Source organism: Fopius arisanus, unplaced genomic scaffold (assembly GCF_000806365.1).
Source record: "Fopius arisanus strain USDA-PBARC FA_bdor unplaced genomic scaffold, ASM80636v1 scaffold00026, whole genome shotgun sequence".
Lineage (NCBI taxonomy): Eukaryota > Metazoa > Arthropoda > Insecta > Hymenoptera > Braconidae > Fopius > Fopius arisanus.
In genome coordinates, this window is record NW_011887765.1 from 727017 (window position 1) to 742958 (window position 15942).

At 37.3% G+C, this 15942-nt stretch overlaps 1 protein-coding gene and 1 long non-coding RNA gene across 3 annotated transcripts in view; one reads left to right on the forward strand and one right to left on the reverse strand.

Annotated features, from left to right (window-relative positions):
* if (inflated) overlaps positions 1-15942 on the forward strand; it is a 27636-nt gene continuing 11694 nt past the window's right edge. For both annotated transcript variants that reach the window (XM_011302184.1, XM_011302185.1), the window contains exons 1-4: positions 1-409; positions 6145-6266; positions 8415-8533; positions 15178-15334. In XM_011302184.1, coding sequence (XP_011300486.1) covers positions 246-409; positions 6145-6266; positions 8415-8533; positions 15178-15334 — 562 coding nt within the window. In that variant the 5' untranslated portion in view covers positions 1-245. The remainder of the gene's footprint in view (positions 410-6144; positions 6267-8414; positions 8534-15177; positions 15335-15942) is intronic.
* LOC105264952 (uncharacterized) lies at positions 2164-3954 on the reverse strand. Its single transcript, XR_892030.1, has 4 exons — positions 3799-3954; positions 3303-3498; positions 2800-2893; positions 2164-2654 (listed from the first exon to the last, which is right to left on the reverse strand). It is a non-coding gene; the product is annotated as an uncharacterized lncRNA (long non-coding RNA).

The window sequence follows — 15942 nt, forward strand, 5'->3', positions numbered from 1 at the left end:
AAACTGGGGAGTTGTTACGGCTCAGTCTGTCCACGGCCGTTCGTCAAGTCAACTTGGCCCCATCGTTGTGCAAATGACTCCCTTATAACTATAATTACCTTACAATCATTCACTTTATCACGATTTTAACCCCAGTGATGTGTTAATCCACTCGATACCCCATCCACGCATAGATGAAGATACGGATGGCCTAGTGTCCAGTGATATTTTTTATTATCAATTTTCTCTGCGTATTTGAAATAAAAATGTGTGACCCACGGGTAACGATATTCTTATTATTGTCCGCGGAATTGTCAATTGCAAAGGCCTTCAACATTGAATCGAGACATTACACGTCGTACATGAAGGAATCAAAGTCAATGTTCGGCTTTTCCGTTGCTGAATACCGGGATAGTGGCAGACGTGGGTGGTGAGTTATTATTTGATATAAATTATTGCATCTGGGTGATTGGTATTGATTACAATTGTTTAATTAATAGGCGGGTGCCGGCAAGGGGATCGGCATTTTTTTCGGTGACAAAATTTGTCGATAATGCGTCAGTGCACCGAAGAAATTCGATGACTCGGCGGTCATTCGCCGGATCCAAATAGAAATTACTCATCGAAGTGCGAGAATTTTCCTAGTGTAATTCAATAATGACTTCGTGTCTTCCTTATCTCTGACAGCGGTAATTATTCAACAATTTTAGAGAATAATTGAGCCAACAAAACCGGAAATACCGAGTCTTCGTTGAAGTTCGCCCCAGTCCTCCGACGCTCGCCATTAATTCCGAAAATAGAGACGAAACCAAAACGTTTATTTATACAATCAAATATCGTATTTCGCAGAAAATATTAGAGAGAAGGGAAAGCGTTAAATATTCTAAAGAGATATTTACTGGGATTGTCTATTTTTTTATGCAAAGCACGGCTGCTTTATATTCCTGATAAAGTCAGAAGAGTCTGGAAAATGCGTTTTAAAAAAAATAACGACCACCCTAGAGTTAAATAAAAAGGGAGAATTTATGTGAAACAGGTGTGTCATGTTGCTGAGCAAAAAATCAAAGACCAAAATGTAGAGTTTGAGTGGATTTGATTGAGAAGATAAGACAAGGGAAAAAAGGAGACGTGACGTACGTGAGCGTTTGTTCTGCCTTCGATTACCATTTTTTTCTCCAATCTTTACGATTCATCGGGACCTTTCTGGTATTTCATGAATGAAATGCAATGCACTGGGTGTCATTGCGACACTTGTTCGCATCTTTATCATCAGCTTTGTGGTTACATTCAGGAATTTTTCATTTTTGTTTAACACCAAATTAAGGTATGACCTCCTGAGTTGAATGAAAGACATCTGGAATACAAGAGTGGGTGTTAAAATGCGTAGGTGGAATCCAACGCAAACCAAGTGAAAGAGGTCGAATTTTGTAGTTTATCGAAGCGATTGATTTTTTCTTTTCACTTCATTATTTTTCATGAATAAAAAACATGAGACCTAGTTTAATCGGCTGACGTGTCACTTCTCGGGAATCAGCTGACGCATATTTTTGCTCCTTTGCTGGCTGAATCAATCCTCTAAATATAGGAATTATAAATTTAAAAATACTTTGGTAACGAGTTGCAATGATTAAATTACCGACACTGGAGAGTCGGAATTGGAGGAGTTTATCCTATTGATATCTTGGAAAAATCGCAAAGTGCGATACTGTCACCACAAATTCAGTTTTTTAAGCGCCATTTATCTGAGACTTTTATCTTAATTACGTGAGTCTTCATACGGAAAATAATACACTCGGGGAAATTCGATATTGCGTATGTGTGACTCGCGATTTTCCTCCAGGTAAATCTTGAAATTCATACCACAGTATTTTAATGATTCAATTTACGAGATCTTAAAACCACGAATGCAGAGAAAGAATGTGCCCCTCCCCCAGAAAATTAAGTGATCTCATTTATTTTCCATCAGCTGATCCTAAAAATAAACCGAATAATTCCATTTTCACATGCATAATAAATATTCTGAGGAAATAATTTTCTTCTTCATTCAAAAAATTCGTAATTATTATTCATTCTTCCTGAATAGATTTTAAAAATATCAATTATTATTGATAATTAGAGCGACAGATAAGAGAAGGTTGTAAGAAAAAAAATCAGTTGATAAAAATAATTTTTTTTAGTGGAATCATTATATTCGGGAGTAATTGGAGGGATTCAAGGGATTGGAAGGATTTTTATTTAAAAATCCATATTCCTCTCGACCAAATGGTTTTAGTGAGAATAGATTTTTTCGGTAGAGATAATCTACTTTTGTCCTTCAATATAGCAATAATCTCGGGTGGTCATAAAAATAGAGAGCTACTGTGACTTTATCCGGGGGTACGAGTAAACGAAATTAGAGAGCCCCTTTTTATTTTCCTTCCACACAATATAATATCCTTTGTCCACAGTCTTTTGTGTAATACGAGTTATCGCATTGCCGAGTGGCACAAAACAATAAAGAGGAAGATTTAATATCTCGAAGGGAGTGACACTTGGTGTCCCAGGGGCATAAAATTATTTATCGACTCCTGGAGTCTAGGCGCCATATGGTGAGAACATTCAAGTGTCCTGGCCCTGAGGAATACAATCATACGAGTGGCTTCCAACACGTGTCCTTTGGAAAAACCGGTAAAGCCCTGGGAAATGATTTAACTTTAGTCATTACCCACTGGGGTGAGGGTGAGGAGAAAAATCGAGCGTAACGAAAAATGATCGTTAACATTTTTTTTTTTTGTCTTATGGTATTGCAATGTCTCGGTGACCAATTGGCAATCGACTTACGCAATTAATCGATTTAATGATTTTAATGGCTGGGTCGAGAGTTGAAATTGGGTCGTCGTGGAGAGTCAACCAAGACCGACCGAGATTCAAACTCCTGTGAAATATAAACATTATTAATTCATTAATCCAATTACGCATTGACACGATTAATTGCCATTTGTCTATTTTCCCCATAAAATATCTTACTCTCATAATATTATAACAATATTATTTTGTAGAAAATTGTTATTATATTTCTGGAAAATTAATTTACGGTTGAGTGGAAAATTATTAATACACGTTTATAAATAAATGAATAACTTTATGAATTCATTTATTTATTTTCTGTTATGGTTTGGATATGAATATTTGTTTTGAGAAGTTGTTCTTTTTTTTTTGGGTGGGTCGGAAAATTCGGAAAATTCGGGGAATTGGTGGGAAATGGTGGGATTTTTTCAGTTTTTCATCCCGGAATGATTTTTATTCAGTAGCTTTGACCTTGTAGAGGGAAAAAGGGTGGTTACCTGGCCCTTGAGTCCTGTCAACTGCTGTGTGACACATGACAGCCTTTCGCAATTCCCGCCTGGCGCCCACATGTTCAAACGCCAGTCACTTTTCCTCATTTTACTTGAGCATATGGATTTCCTCAAGCCAAACAATTACCAGTCAAACAGTAAATCACTCAGGCTAAGAGCACATTGTAAACGTAGTGCACCATCCCTATTAAATTATACTAATAATCATTAATGATCCCCAGACGAATCCCCGAATTCCTGAATTCAACATCAGAAAGGGGTATCAATAACAAACCCCGATATTTACTGCAAAAACAAACGGATTATAAAAAATCAAAAACAGTCGTATTCGAAAAATTTCAAAGAACATTTTTTGCTCGACCCTTTTTTCAATCCAAATTCAAATGGCGGCAGTAATCAGGTTTAAACAATTGAGTCAATAATTCTGGGATTTATCCGCAGAAGAAATGGCATACAATGTCAAAACTTTATTTTAAAATTATACCTTTAGTCTCGACGAAGAGGCAAGTCGGAAATAGAATAACAATTAGGCTGAATGTGCGTTGAACATTCATTAGACGAAGTGAGAAGCCGGATGAAATAAATTTGTCAGTGAAAGCCTGGACAGAGGAAAACAATTTATTTTTTCTTTTTCTCTATACCAGCGGGTGTACAGAGAGTACATACTATTGAGGAAGGTGCTCCTTATAAAGTAGCAACGGTCCCTCTCACATTCAAGTCAATACGCCTCCGTACATACATGCAATTGCGTCATCGACTCATGTGTCCCTCACACACGATTTTAACACGCGTATGTACACAATCCTTTTCATTTTCCCTATTCGATTGGTATCCAGCTCATTGCACATTACATACATCAAAATATTCTTTAGAGGTGGGCACACGTCACATCCTGTTCCCCGTGTTTTATTTATTTTCTCCTTACATTTGATTAATAATCATAAAAATTATGAAAGTTTAAAACCACAGATCAATCTTCTTTCATCACTCCATTGCGTAATCTAGACTCTAAAATACATCCCACGCTAAAAAAAAAACTTTAAAACCTTTTTAGAACGCCCGGAAATGACCCATATTTATTTATAATTCATTAATATTATTATTATAATGTCTGTTCATTATAGATAATAGAAAATTGCAATTTTTTTCACAATTTCCCGCAATTATTTCCCAAAAATAAATTTCTACGCAACGGCAGAACGTCAGGGTAAATATAAAACTTAACGAAAAAAAAATTTATAAATAGTCATTGGTAGATGGGATACTGAGATTATGTATATGTACGTTGAAAGACGGAATACGACAAAACGACATTGGACAGTGTGTGAGTTGAGTTTGAGAGGGGGGTACTGAGCAATTCGCCAAGTACGGTGTCGGTGATACGATGGAGCCGTCCGATTTGGCCAAATATGGCATTATAAATGCACACCAATGTCCCCACTATCACCCATGTAATAAGTCAATATGCCGCTTCTAGGACGTGGATTAATGTCCCCCAGTGCTGGTACTTTCAATCTACTTGTCGCCATTTTATTTATTCTGAGAATTTCCAAAAAAGCCCGCGAAAAGCATCGATTCCTGTTCAACCAAAGGATCATCTTGCGAATTTGAAAGTCAAGGTGGAGAAAGATCCAATTGATTATTATTTCCCATGAGTAATTCTCGAATGATGCTGTCACCATTTAAGGAACTCGAGGCGATGACTTTCGTGGTGGCATTGGCGGATCCAAAGGGAATTTAATTCTCATCTAAAACCGGACTGCGAATTGTAACGGTGAAATATACAGCTCGAGATAAACATTGAGGAGATCTACGGAATTTTCATTATTTAAGCGTGGGAAAGACATCGATTTCGTTCTTTATCTTCAACCGGTTTCATTGATAGATTTGTGTTTAAAAATTGTCAGTGGATCTTGCCTCAATGATAATAGGCCGTTATATCGATTATATTGATTACTGTCTTCTAGTTATTTCCAAGGTGAAGTGTACGACATTTCCAGAGGTGCATTAATGTCATTCCTACACACATGCCAAGACTTATGTAATCTCCATATGCATAAGTGACGGTCGATTCATTTGTGCATTTATGCATTCATCTTCCTTATTTATCATGGAGATCAGTCGGTCAAGGCTGCACTTGTTTTCACGCAATTAGTGAAATTACACCTTCTGTTGTCAACCATCAGATAACATTTGCACAATTACCAATCCAATCTTCAATCTCCTATTTCATTTTCAACCTGAATAAACCCTCAAACAAAATTCCTCCATTTTAAATTCTCCCCTCCTTTTCTATCTCTACATTAATTCTTCCTCTCTGCATGTTCATTTCCTCATCAACTTGTTCTGTTTAATTAAAAAAAAAAAACTGCTTGTCACATCTTTTTCATGATGACAGAATCGTGCCGTGCACTTTTGCCCTTTTGATTCTGGAGCTTGTCACTGGGGTTGAATCAAGAAAGGCGTGTGCCTTTTTTCCTCTGTATTTTCCTCTCTGAATGGTAAAAAAATTCTTTTTATATGAAGTACAGCAGTTGGAGATGTCTCATGATAAATTGCACAGTGAATCCAATCATGTTAATGTACACGACTTGATGGTTAAATGGGGTTGAAGGGGATTGGTTAGATAAGGAAGGTGGTCATTAGAGGGGTAAATTCACGAGCCCTGGGTCAATAAGGATAATGGGCAATTTTCGGGGGCCTAGGGCTGTTAAGTTTATTGACGGCATTTCCATCCACTGGACACCTCCAGATGAAATTCTTGACTATCCGTGACTACTGGGTTAATTAAAATTTTTTAAACAATTCATCTGGCATTTTCTGTCGACAGGGTGATCGTTGGTGCACCAGAAGCTCAAACATCGCAGCCAAAGGTCTACAGAGGTGGATCGGTTTATCGCTGTGATGTCGCCCTTGATGACAATTGCGTTCCAATCGAGTTCGATGCACAAGGTAATTATAATTAATTGTTACATAGATTTTCGGAATGAATCAATGAATTATATCAGAAATTATTCTGGTTACTGTGATAATAATTATATGATAATAATAGGATATTCATATATTAGTATGATATTGATATGGAATTAATATTGTAATGATGTGGTAATGACTCGGAATTACGGAGTTTTTTGGTAAATGGACATCCACGTGTCGCTTTCTCTTTTTTTTTTGAAAAACTCATTTAGCAATCTAGCCAAAAAGTCCAACGAACATCTGATCACCATGAAGATCTCCATTATGTTCAATTAGTCGCTAACCATTTGCCATTTGTACTCTTGCTCGCCTCGTTTGAACATATTGTTACCATCTCCGTAATTAGCCATTGGTATGCGCGATCTTAACGTGGGGCTTGAGTCGTTGTCCAATTAGAATTGAACAGCGGTTTAATGTGAGCTGTACGTACTCGTACCGAGGGTTGTACGTACATCCCGATAAATACCGAGTGAAAAGAAAAAAAAAATCGATCAATTGCGGCGATTGAATACAGATGATCGCTAATATCGGTGAGTCAGCTGTTTGAAAAGCAGAGGTTGAAAGGTATTTTTGGAGGTGATGGGTCTCTCTCGAGACAATTTAACTCGGTGTACGTTAAAATGTTGAATAATGATTCTTAACTCGTATTTAAGTACGACAATTTGTCTCTTTGAGAATTTGGGGAGGGCATTAGTATTCTGGAAAGGCTCGGGTAAACGGTGTTCCCTACCAGGGCGTCCTTAGAGGTCACTCACATGTCCAGCTCGACACACCCAGTGCTCTTTCATTCCCTTCGTCACAGTTGTAGGTACTTGTTGGTACGGAGAATAGAACCAGCAAGAAACAGCCACTAACACTTGCCTAATATGTGTACAGAGAACCGTAAGGAGAGGTTTTTCCTCTCATGACTGGCTTGAACTATTACCGGTGTTGATCTCTCCAGGGGTAGATCCATATACATTGCCTGCACCAGGAGAAACGTTCGATGAATAACTCAACCCTTTCAGGGTCCACCAGGAGTATAACGGGATATCCGAGTGATGACACATGTTGATATATTAATTGGAAACTGGATTCATCTTGGTGAGGTCTGGTCATCATCAATGGTGAATGCGGTGAATGCTGTGAATGATACGAATTATTCCCTCGGGGGAGAGTCATTGTCTGCTTGACTTGATGAGAAATACAACGTAATTATGTGGGTAGTTCGAGTACTGTTTGGATCGTTAGACTCACTTGGCAGGTGAAGTAAATTACATCTCCAAGATGAAAATAAACAAAAGGTAAAATGCACACCGGGGTAATTCTCAAAGGCCAGGTGCATACTCCAGGACATGACCGGTAAACTATTTGTTTTATTCTATTTACCGACGAGTTTTACACCTTGCCCATGGGGTTCCGGGGTATATATCAGGACCAGACGACATATTAGGTTACTTGGAGGTACTTGAGACGGTGCTTGAGTCAACGCTCGTTGGGGCAACTCGACCTTCTCAAACCAGAAGACATCGACTTCGTTTGCTCGATTTTTACCGTTAATTCACCTGATCATCATCAATTCATTATGCCAATCACATGACTGATCATCACGATATCCTTAGGTGGAGATTCTCCTTGGAATACCGGATGTTAGGGGAAGAAATTTGATGGATTCGTTGATTTCAGTTTTCGTGGGTGGATTTTTTTTTCTCATGGTTCTCTCGGAAGTGCTACGCGCATTCTCTAGCTCAAAGCCAGGGAAAATAAAAAAGTGCAGTTTTGCGGTACGAGGAATTAGTAAGTTGTTAGGGTCGTCCAGGATGAAACATCATTGTTTCGAAATAAGTCAAACGTACTTCCGGTACGTCGACCGTCACGGACGAGGGGTCGCCCTATCGGGATGCTGATTAGGCACCCACAAACCATTTATATACGTGCGTATATGTGTTGTCACCAGTCGCTCTTTTTTTTTTATTCATGTCAGACGTGAAAGCGCGTCTCGCGCACAATCTAGACATTTTTTTCGATTACTCATTAAGTCTCGGGAATTTGTTTTTTCTTTTACATTTATATTTTATTATACATATGTAATTAATTCTCTGTAATCAATCGGTATTGATTGTAATTTTGATCTCAACATTTCAGGACACAATCTGCTGCAAATCCCGAATGGTCCAGACGCTTATGTGCAAATAGACAACAAAACTCTCCAGTGGTTTGGGGCGACCGTTTCAACATCATCAGTAGACGGCGGTCCAATTCTGGTGAGCAATAAAACACATGTTATTCCATTAATAGACGGTTTAACAAGGCAAATTATTTCATTTGATGATTGAAAAATCACAGGGATATTTGAATATCTCGTATTCGCGTGGTACATTTCCTGGGACACACTAATCTTTCCTCTTTTCTGACTGTTACCAAGTTGTGTAGAGAAGCCGCTCTATTTTGGGATGCAAAAACAATCCGTTCCGACTGTTGATTCTAGTCGGTGAGAAGCTATTTTGTATTAAAAATAATTGAAATAATACATTCAGTTATTTACACCGTTTGGGGTTTCGGACAATTTATTTTCAATTTAATATATTATATTCCAATTTAATATATTATATTTCAAAATAATTGATTAATATTTTTCTATGACATTTGTAATCACAGATGCAATTTTCAGTGTCAATATTTTTTCAAGGACTAGACCTATATAAAAATAGAGATAATAACGTTTAGATGAATATATAACTGGAATTTATGGAGTGTAAATAAGGGAGTATAATTATGTCGAGATAATTCTCGAAAAATTGTCATCCTTCCCATGATTAGTGTCGAATGATAGCGAAAAGTGGTGGAATTGTTATGAGTAAAATATTTGAATTCTTCCGGTGGGATATTTCACGGCATGTCGAGGTTTGCATTAGAATGCAACTGATGAAAGAGAATGGTTAATCTAAGACCGAAGATCTTGCATTCGAGCATTTCCAAGAGTTTTTCCCCTCCTGGTATACCTTTTTGCCCCATCGTGCCACGCCGGTCTCTATGATGTAGCGCCAGGGATATCAATCTTGATATGTGTTTGTACTGATCTATCGTATGGTATGAGGTTTGTTGTAGTTTAGGGGAGAGAGAAAATGAAAGGAGAAAGATGAAATGAGAATGATTATCCAACGGGTATTCACATCACGCACGTTTGCGGTGGGATACGCTCCTCCCTGTCTTGAATTTTCTCCTCTTGCCCCTTGGTACTAGCACGTGGAACCCTTTCAACGACTTTCCAACTCCCAATTCTCATTCCTCTTTTTATTTCTCTTTTTTTATTGACATTCTTCAATTATCAATGTCAATAATCCCATAAACCCTCATTTCCATGAAGAATATATCGGTCAATTTAATTTTCATTTTCATTTTTCCTTAAAAAAAAAAATTAATTCGATACATAACTGCAATTTACGTTTCCAATTAAATTTTTTATGACAAAAATCATTTTCCGCTGGTATTTCATATTTTTTCGTATTTTTTCATATTAAAAAAAATCGATTTGCAACAAATTATATAATATTTATAAAAAGCTGTAGAAAAATTGGTGAATCTCTCACACTTCAACGTAATATGGAATAATCTAATCCGAAATTGCGATAAATGGATAAAAATATATAGAAAAGCGACAAAAGCTCAACGATCCGACGTATCATAATTTCTAATGAGGTTGAAAATATTGTTTCTGTTGTAATGCGATAGGAATGTAAACTAGATTCCCCACCGCAATCCGTACGTGATGCTACGAGTTAACGCAAGTACTGTGGGTAATTCGATTCATAATTCTATGTACATATGCACAATTGCTTTGATCAAACCGGGGATACCTAAAAAATCCAGAGGATTTTTTATCGCCTCAGGACAAAAATAATTATTGTCAATTGTTGTTGGATTTGTGCAGTACAATACTCAATACGCCATAGGTCAAAGTGTCATTACCACTAATGCACGCAATTACCATTACCATTACCATTCGCAGGGAGAGTTCCTATTAACACATTAAATTAGCGCTTCGTATTGTACATTGTACATAAGTTCAATGCCGAATACATATTTCGAAAATAGAATTACGAATTAATCTCGTAATTGCATTACACTGTACTGAGTTATTTATTAAACAATTGACATTTTTACGTAATATAAACATCGGTTACATCATAAATCATTACATAAATGAAATAAAAATAAAAATTAAATCAAAAAATAAATAGAATTTCTCTTTGGCTGAGGATATTTATATTTATATTCGATATCTAGTGTTTTGATATTTGTCCTCCAGTTATTCAATGATACAGATTAACGTCTTACGTTGACCTAATGGAACCATGTAGTCATCAGCTGTTTGTGACGTTCGTATATAACGGTTATGCGTGATAATTTTACAAAGGCCCCACTGTAGCGAATAGTGAACAATGCATCGTGCAGAATTATTTGTCTCGTTCAAACTCCACTGACACATGTACAATGGTACGTAATGGTAATTGCAATGCTTGTGATCCCTCGGAGAACTAGCCCAGAGCCAAGACCATTGATTTTAAGTCCCAAGTGCCAATTCTCTATTACTACAGAATAATAAAATGGCGAAGTCGTAAACTAGGATAAGTAATTTTTTTCAATGTCAGTTTTTCGACAATATTTCGGAATTAAAGGAATCTAGCGATTTTTTTATATCGACATTTTTTATGGAAAAAAATGAGAGCTAGAAAAAAGGTATTTATGAAAAAATCGGTATCTTGATTGAATTTCGAGATATTGGTTAAAAAGTGGTCGCGAAAAAATGCACTTGTCTTAGTTCACTTCAGTACAAAATTACAGATTAGTCAGAATAATAAAATGTAAAAGGGAAACTTCATTGCAGTGGAATAACCAGAATAAAAGAATACAAAATGGTCTTTCTTGGCTGGTGTTGATATCAATTCCCAATAAAATGAAAAAATCAGAATGAGATAAGATTCACCCGGGGAAGACCTTTGGCGGTCGATTTGAAAGATTCCGCCACGGCATACGCGTTAAATTTACAGTGGGTTTTTACATCAATTCTTATTCAAACCGAGAAATTCGCAAATATCTCCTAGTCCCTAAACGATGTTGTCTGTGTATGGACGTATCTCCTCGAATTTTCCTTTTTTACCGCTAGCAATTCGTCCATCCTTTATCCCCAACTCTTTTATCTTATTCCCTTTTATATATACGTATATATTTATCTCGATTTCTTTATTTTGTATTCTTTGGTCGCTGTGTGTCTCGCGCGATCGCCGCAGCATCTCTCGTATTTTGGAGATGCAGTCAGCAGATTGCCGACAGATGTTTTACGTTCTGGTCCTCCGTGTCTCTTTCCTCCTTCGCTAATATTTTTTCTTCCTTTTCTCCGGTTTTTTTTTCCTCCCCAGTGCATTGAAAATCACATTATTCCAATCGTAAATCGTAACCACCGGAAAGTGGCGAAGAAATAAAACATTTTGAAACAGTAATTAATGATGAATGGATTTGAAAAGTCGGCGCGCGGTGGGGTAGTCGTTGTTCGCCAACAAAATGGTGGAAAAAATCGGCAAATGGCGGTCGTGGTTCTCAGGCACTGGGCACAATCGTGGAAAGGGGATAAAAGTAAATGTAAATGAAAAAGAAAAAAATATTCGGACGTCTCACGAAGAAAGTATCCAACATAGGGGAACGAGGGAACAATCGACCGGTTAAATATGGGCAAGTCCTGACGATAAACCTGGTGGCGGCTTCCTCGTGGTGGCATGTCGTTCTTACCAAAAAAAAATGATGGAAAAAACTCAAAATAACCAGAAAAAAATGTTTGAATCAGGCGAATTAATTTATTAAATATTCATTAATTCATTTAATTAACTTTCAGTGATTCCCTCAAAGTCCCAATCATCTTGAGGTCAGAGCATGATTTTTATCAGAAAAATAAAATATGGGAATTGAGTTTTTTTCAACTTGAGAATTGCCCAGGAATTCAGGTGATTGACATAATTAAATTTTTAACTGAGTGTAGGATTCGTGATGTTGGCACAGCACTGGGTTAAAATCGGCACGAAACCGCAACCAGAGGACAATCGTGACCCCAACGACCCGAGCTGAGAGCAGAGCCTTGTTGAATCCTTTTAGCCTTTTTCACCGGATATTTCTTTTTTCTATTTATTTATAAATCTCATACTTCGTATTCACTCCTTTTTTGGTTATCATCCTATTGTTTTCCCCGTAGAACCCAGAGAATTCATCGATAAATTGCCAATTTCTCGTAAAATCTTAGAAGCGGTATTCTGGGAAAAGTGACCCTTACCGATTTTTCCGATTTTCTTCGTTTCCACAAATAATTTCATGTTCTGTCGGTCTACTGCAAATTTTTTAATAATTTTCAAGGGACTTCGGTGATTTTTACGAGTGGCGTCATTTCTGAGTGGCGGAATCGAATGAGATCGGCAGTACTTTGATAAACTTCTATCATCACCGATATCAGAATTTAAAAGGCGGCATTGACAATACGCATTCCACTGTTGTGTTTTGTCCACAGGACAAATTGCGAACGCCCGCTAAACGGTCGGTTTTTGCCGATCTCAACCCCTTGATCCGATTCCATGAGCCACTTTGTGGGAATCCTTGGGTTTTGTGAGACACCGTGAGACCCCTGAGACTCGCATTTCATCCCAAGAAGGTACAAAAACCCAATAAAAATAAATGACCGGTGGTGAAAAAAAAAATGGCAGGCATCTTTGATTTATGACAGGCCAACTCAGCGATCGATCTGGTGATTGATAGGACTACTTTGATACGGGGGAGGGGAATGAAATCAAATATCCGGATCGAATCAACCGCCCTAATGTCCACACAACACTGCATCGGGTGTGATTATCTGAGTTTCTATATGGTATATACTACCTATAAATAATGCCGTGAGTCAGGATCAGACATGAGTCAACACTCACTTTTGGCTCTGCGCAAATGTCTCACCCGAATAGAAAAAAATTTTTCTAATTGCAATTTTTCTTTTTGCAGTTCCATTTTGATACGAGAAATCATATAGAAAATTCTGGCTTTTGTTAAAAAAATCAATTATTATTTATTAACATGAAGAGTCCTGCTTTTTCAAATTTAAATAATGAAAAATGAATGAGTAAAATTTCAATTCCTTTCAATTAAAATTGGAGCAGAACTCGAATAATTGGAAATTCATACGACGTGATCCCTGAAATTTCCAAAAAAATCCATTTTATTTTGCACAAATCTGCAAATTCGTCGGTGCGAATTAAAGGCTTTAATTGCCTTGGTGTAATCATTAAATTTTTTATTGTAGTAATGCTCTATTTTTTCTCGCCCCAATACTATTATATTTGTAAAATAAAAATTCGAGTCACTCCAAAAAAAAATCACGCAGCAAATTATTTTGAATAATTGACCTGATTCCCCGAGAGCCCATCTATTCAAGAATTGGGTGTGCAGTCGACCCCAGAATGACCCCAATCCCCAACTTCCCAAAATAACTCCTCCAGAGTTCTCAAGTCCTCTTGAGTCATCATAAAGTAAAAGAGCCGAATTAAAATCAAACGTAAACGATTTTGCGGTGGCGATGACACAAGTCATTAACTCAAATTGAAAAAAAAAAAGCGGAAAAAATCGTAATGAAATTCCCAACAGCAAGAGCTGAAGACATTAGAGGATCACATCGCAATTAGCCGACATTTTAATTTCCTCCATTAAATAATAAACCTCCGAAATTTCCACGATAACCCAATTTCTCCCTCATCGTCAACTTTTAAAAAATAAAATAATAAACTGTCGAGAAAAAAAAAATTAGGTTTACACGGTTTTTTAATTAACTCGTTTTCTCCCCATAAAACCAGTGGAATTTCATTGACCGGTCCAAGGGTGCATTTCCCCATCGCAATGAGGGAATAACAATAAATAAAAAAAAAAATGATGAGCATCTGTGCAATCTTATTGCAGCTGGCCGTTTTCCGTGTCAAAGTCGACTGGAAATCGATTCCAACTTCTCGTGAGCGCTCAATAAAAGAGGAACCGTCCACTGGGTTTGGAGTTCTCATCGATTCCCATCGTCAGCTGCTATCGATCAACTATCCATCCTCTTTTATCTCTTCCCTCTCGTCTGCATCGGCCTTCTCCATCGGTCTCCGAGGATATCCTAAACAATTCCAAGTACAAAAACAATTCTTCCAATACTCCACATCCAAACTGGCACAACGAATAAATCGCTATTTTCCCTCTCATTATTATCCTCCACTTTTTATTTTCAACCTCGATTTACTCTTCTTTTACTCTTCTTTCAGTACTCGTCTATTTTATGGGCCTCACTCCTAGCCCCATCATCAAAAGGTCATTTTTTAAATGACATTTGGACCTAGACCTAGCCCTTGGGTTTCTTTTTTCTTCGGTATTTCGGGGGAATTGTTTAATAAATTATTGCGATCGGTCGATTGAGAGGAAATTGTGATTGAGACGTTAAGGATTTTATTTTATCACGACTGGTGCAGTATCAGCTTTCTTGCAGGCGTTTTACCATGACTGAAGTCACACAGGGACAACAGTAGTTGGTTGATGTGTTGTTGCTATCTTATGCAATGTGATCATCATTCTGCACGAGAGACCATGAATCTCAATCAGACGATTGAGAGGGGATTTATCGCTGGTTGTCTCAGTGATTCTCTATCGACTAACAATTTTCTCTTCATGATTTTTCCATTAATTTTATCGTTTATTCGGATTCTCAAATCAGCAACTCCTGGTGCTACTTCATTAATTCATTTCAGTTTATTTATTCATTTCAGTTTATTTATTCATTTCAGTTTATTGTCATTGGTATTTTTTTTTCGTCTCTGTTATTAATTTTTTATATTTTTTATTGCTGTTGCAGGCTTGCGCACCTAGGTACGTCTTCTTCTCGATTCAGGAGAATCGAAATCACAATGACAGCACCAGACAACCGGTGGGGAATAGGAGAGATCCTGTTGGAACTTGTTGGGTCACCAATAATTTGAACACCTCCAAGGAATTCGCACCCTGTCGAACACGTGAGTTAATTCATTGAAATTCAATATATGTTCCGCCGTTCTGAAGATTGAAGATAATATTTAACACATTTATTTATCTCGAATTCACCAACTCCCAGGAAAAGCCCTTTCAAATATTTATCAAACGATTTTATCTGCTAGTAAATAAATAAGTCCATTTGAAATCCATTTGAAGGGAGATTTTTTGATGATTTTTTGAAGACCACATTTCAATCATCAAAGAGAAGAAAATCGGTCTGTTTAGTTTGAAATTAACCTAGGATAAACAATTGTCATGTCCACGGTTCCCTCGAGAGTCACTCGATGCAACATGTGTTCCTGGAGACCCTCCCGGAAGCTGCCATAAACAACCCCCGAATTTCCTCCGCTATCCCCCAAAAGTCCATCTGCATGGAATTATATTTACTGGAAGTATCCAAAATTTTCTCATGAACCGACTCCCAGTGGAATTGAATCCTTGAACACTCCAGAATTTCAAATCGATTGATATTTCGATTTTATATCGATTTATGTCAATACAAATAGATTTTTTCTTGACGGAAGTAAATTCCGGGAGATGTACGAGAGAAAGCGAGTGAGGTCATCTCTCAACGATTCTCCAGACATAA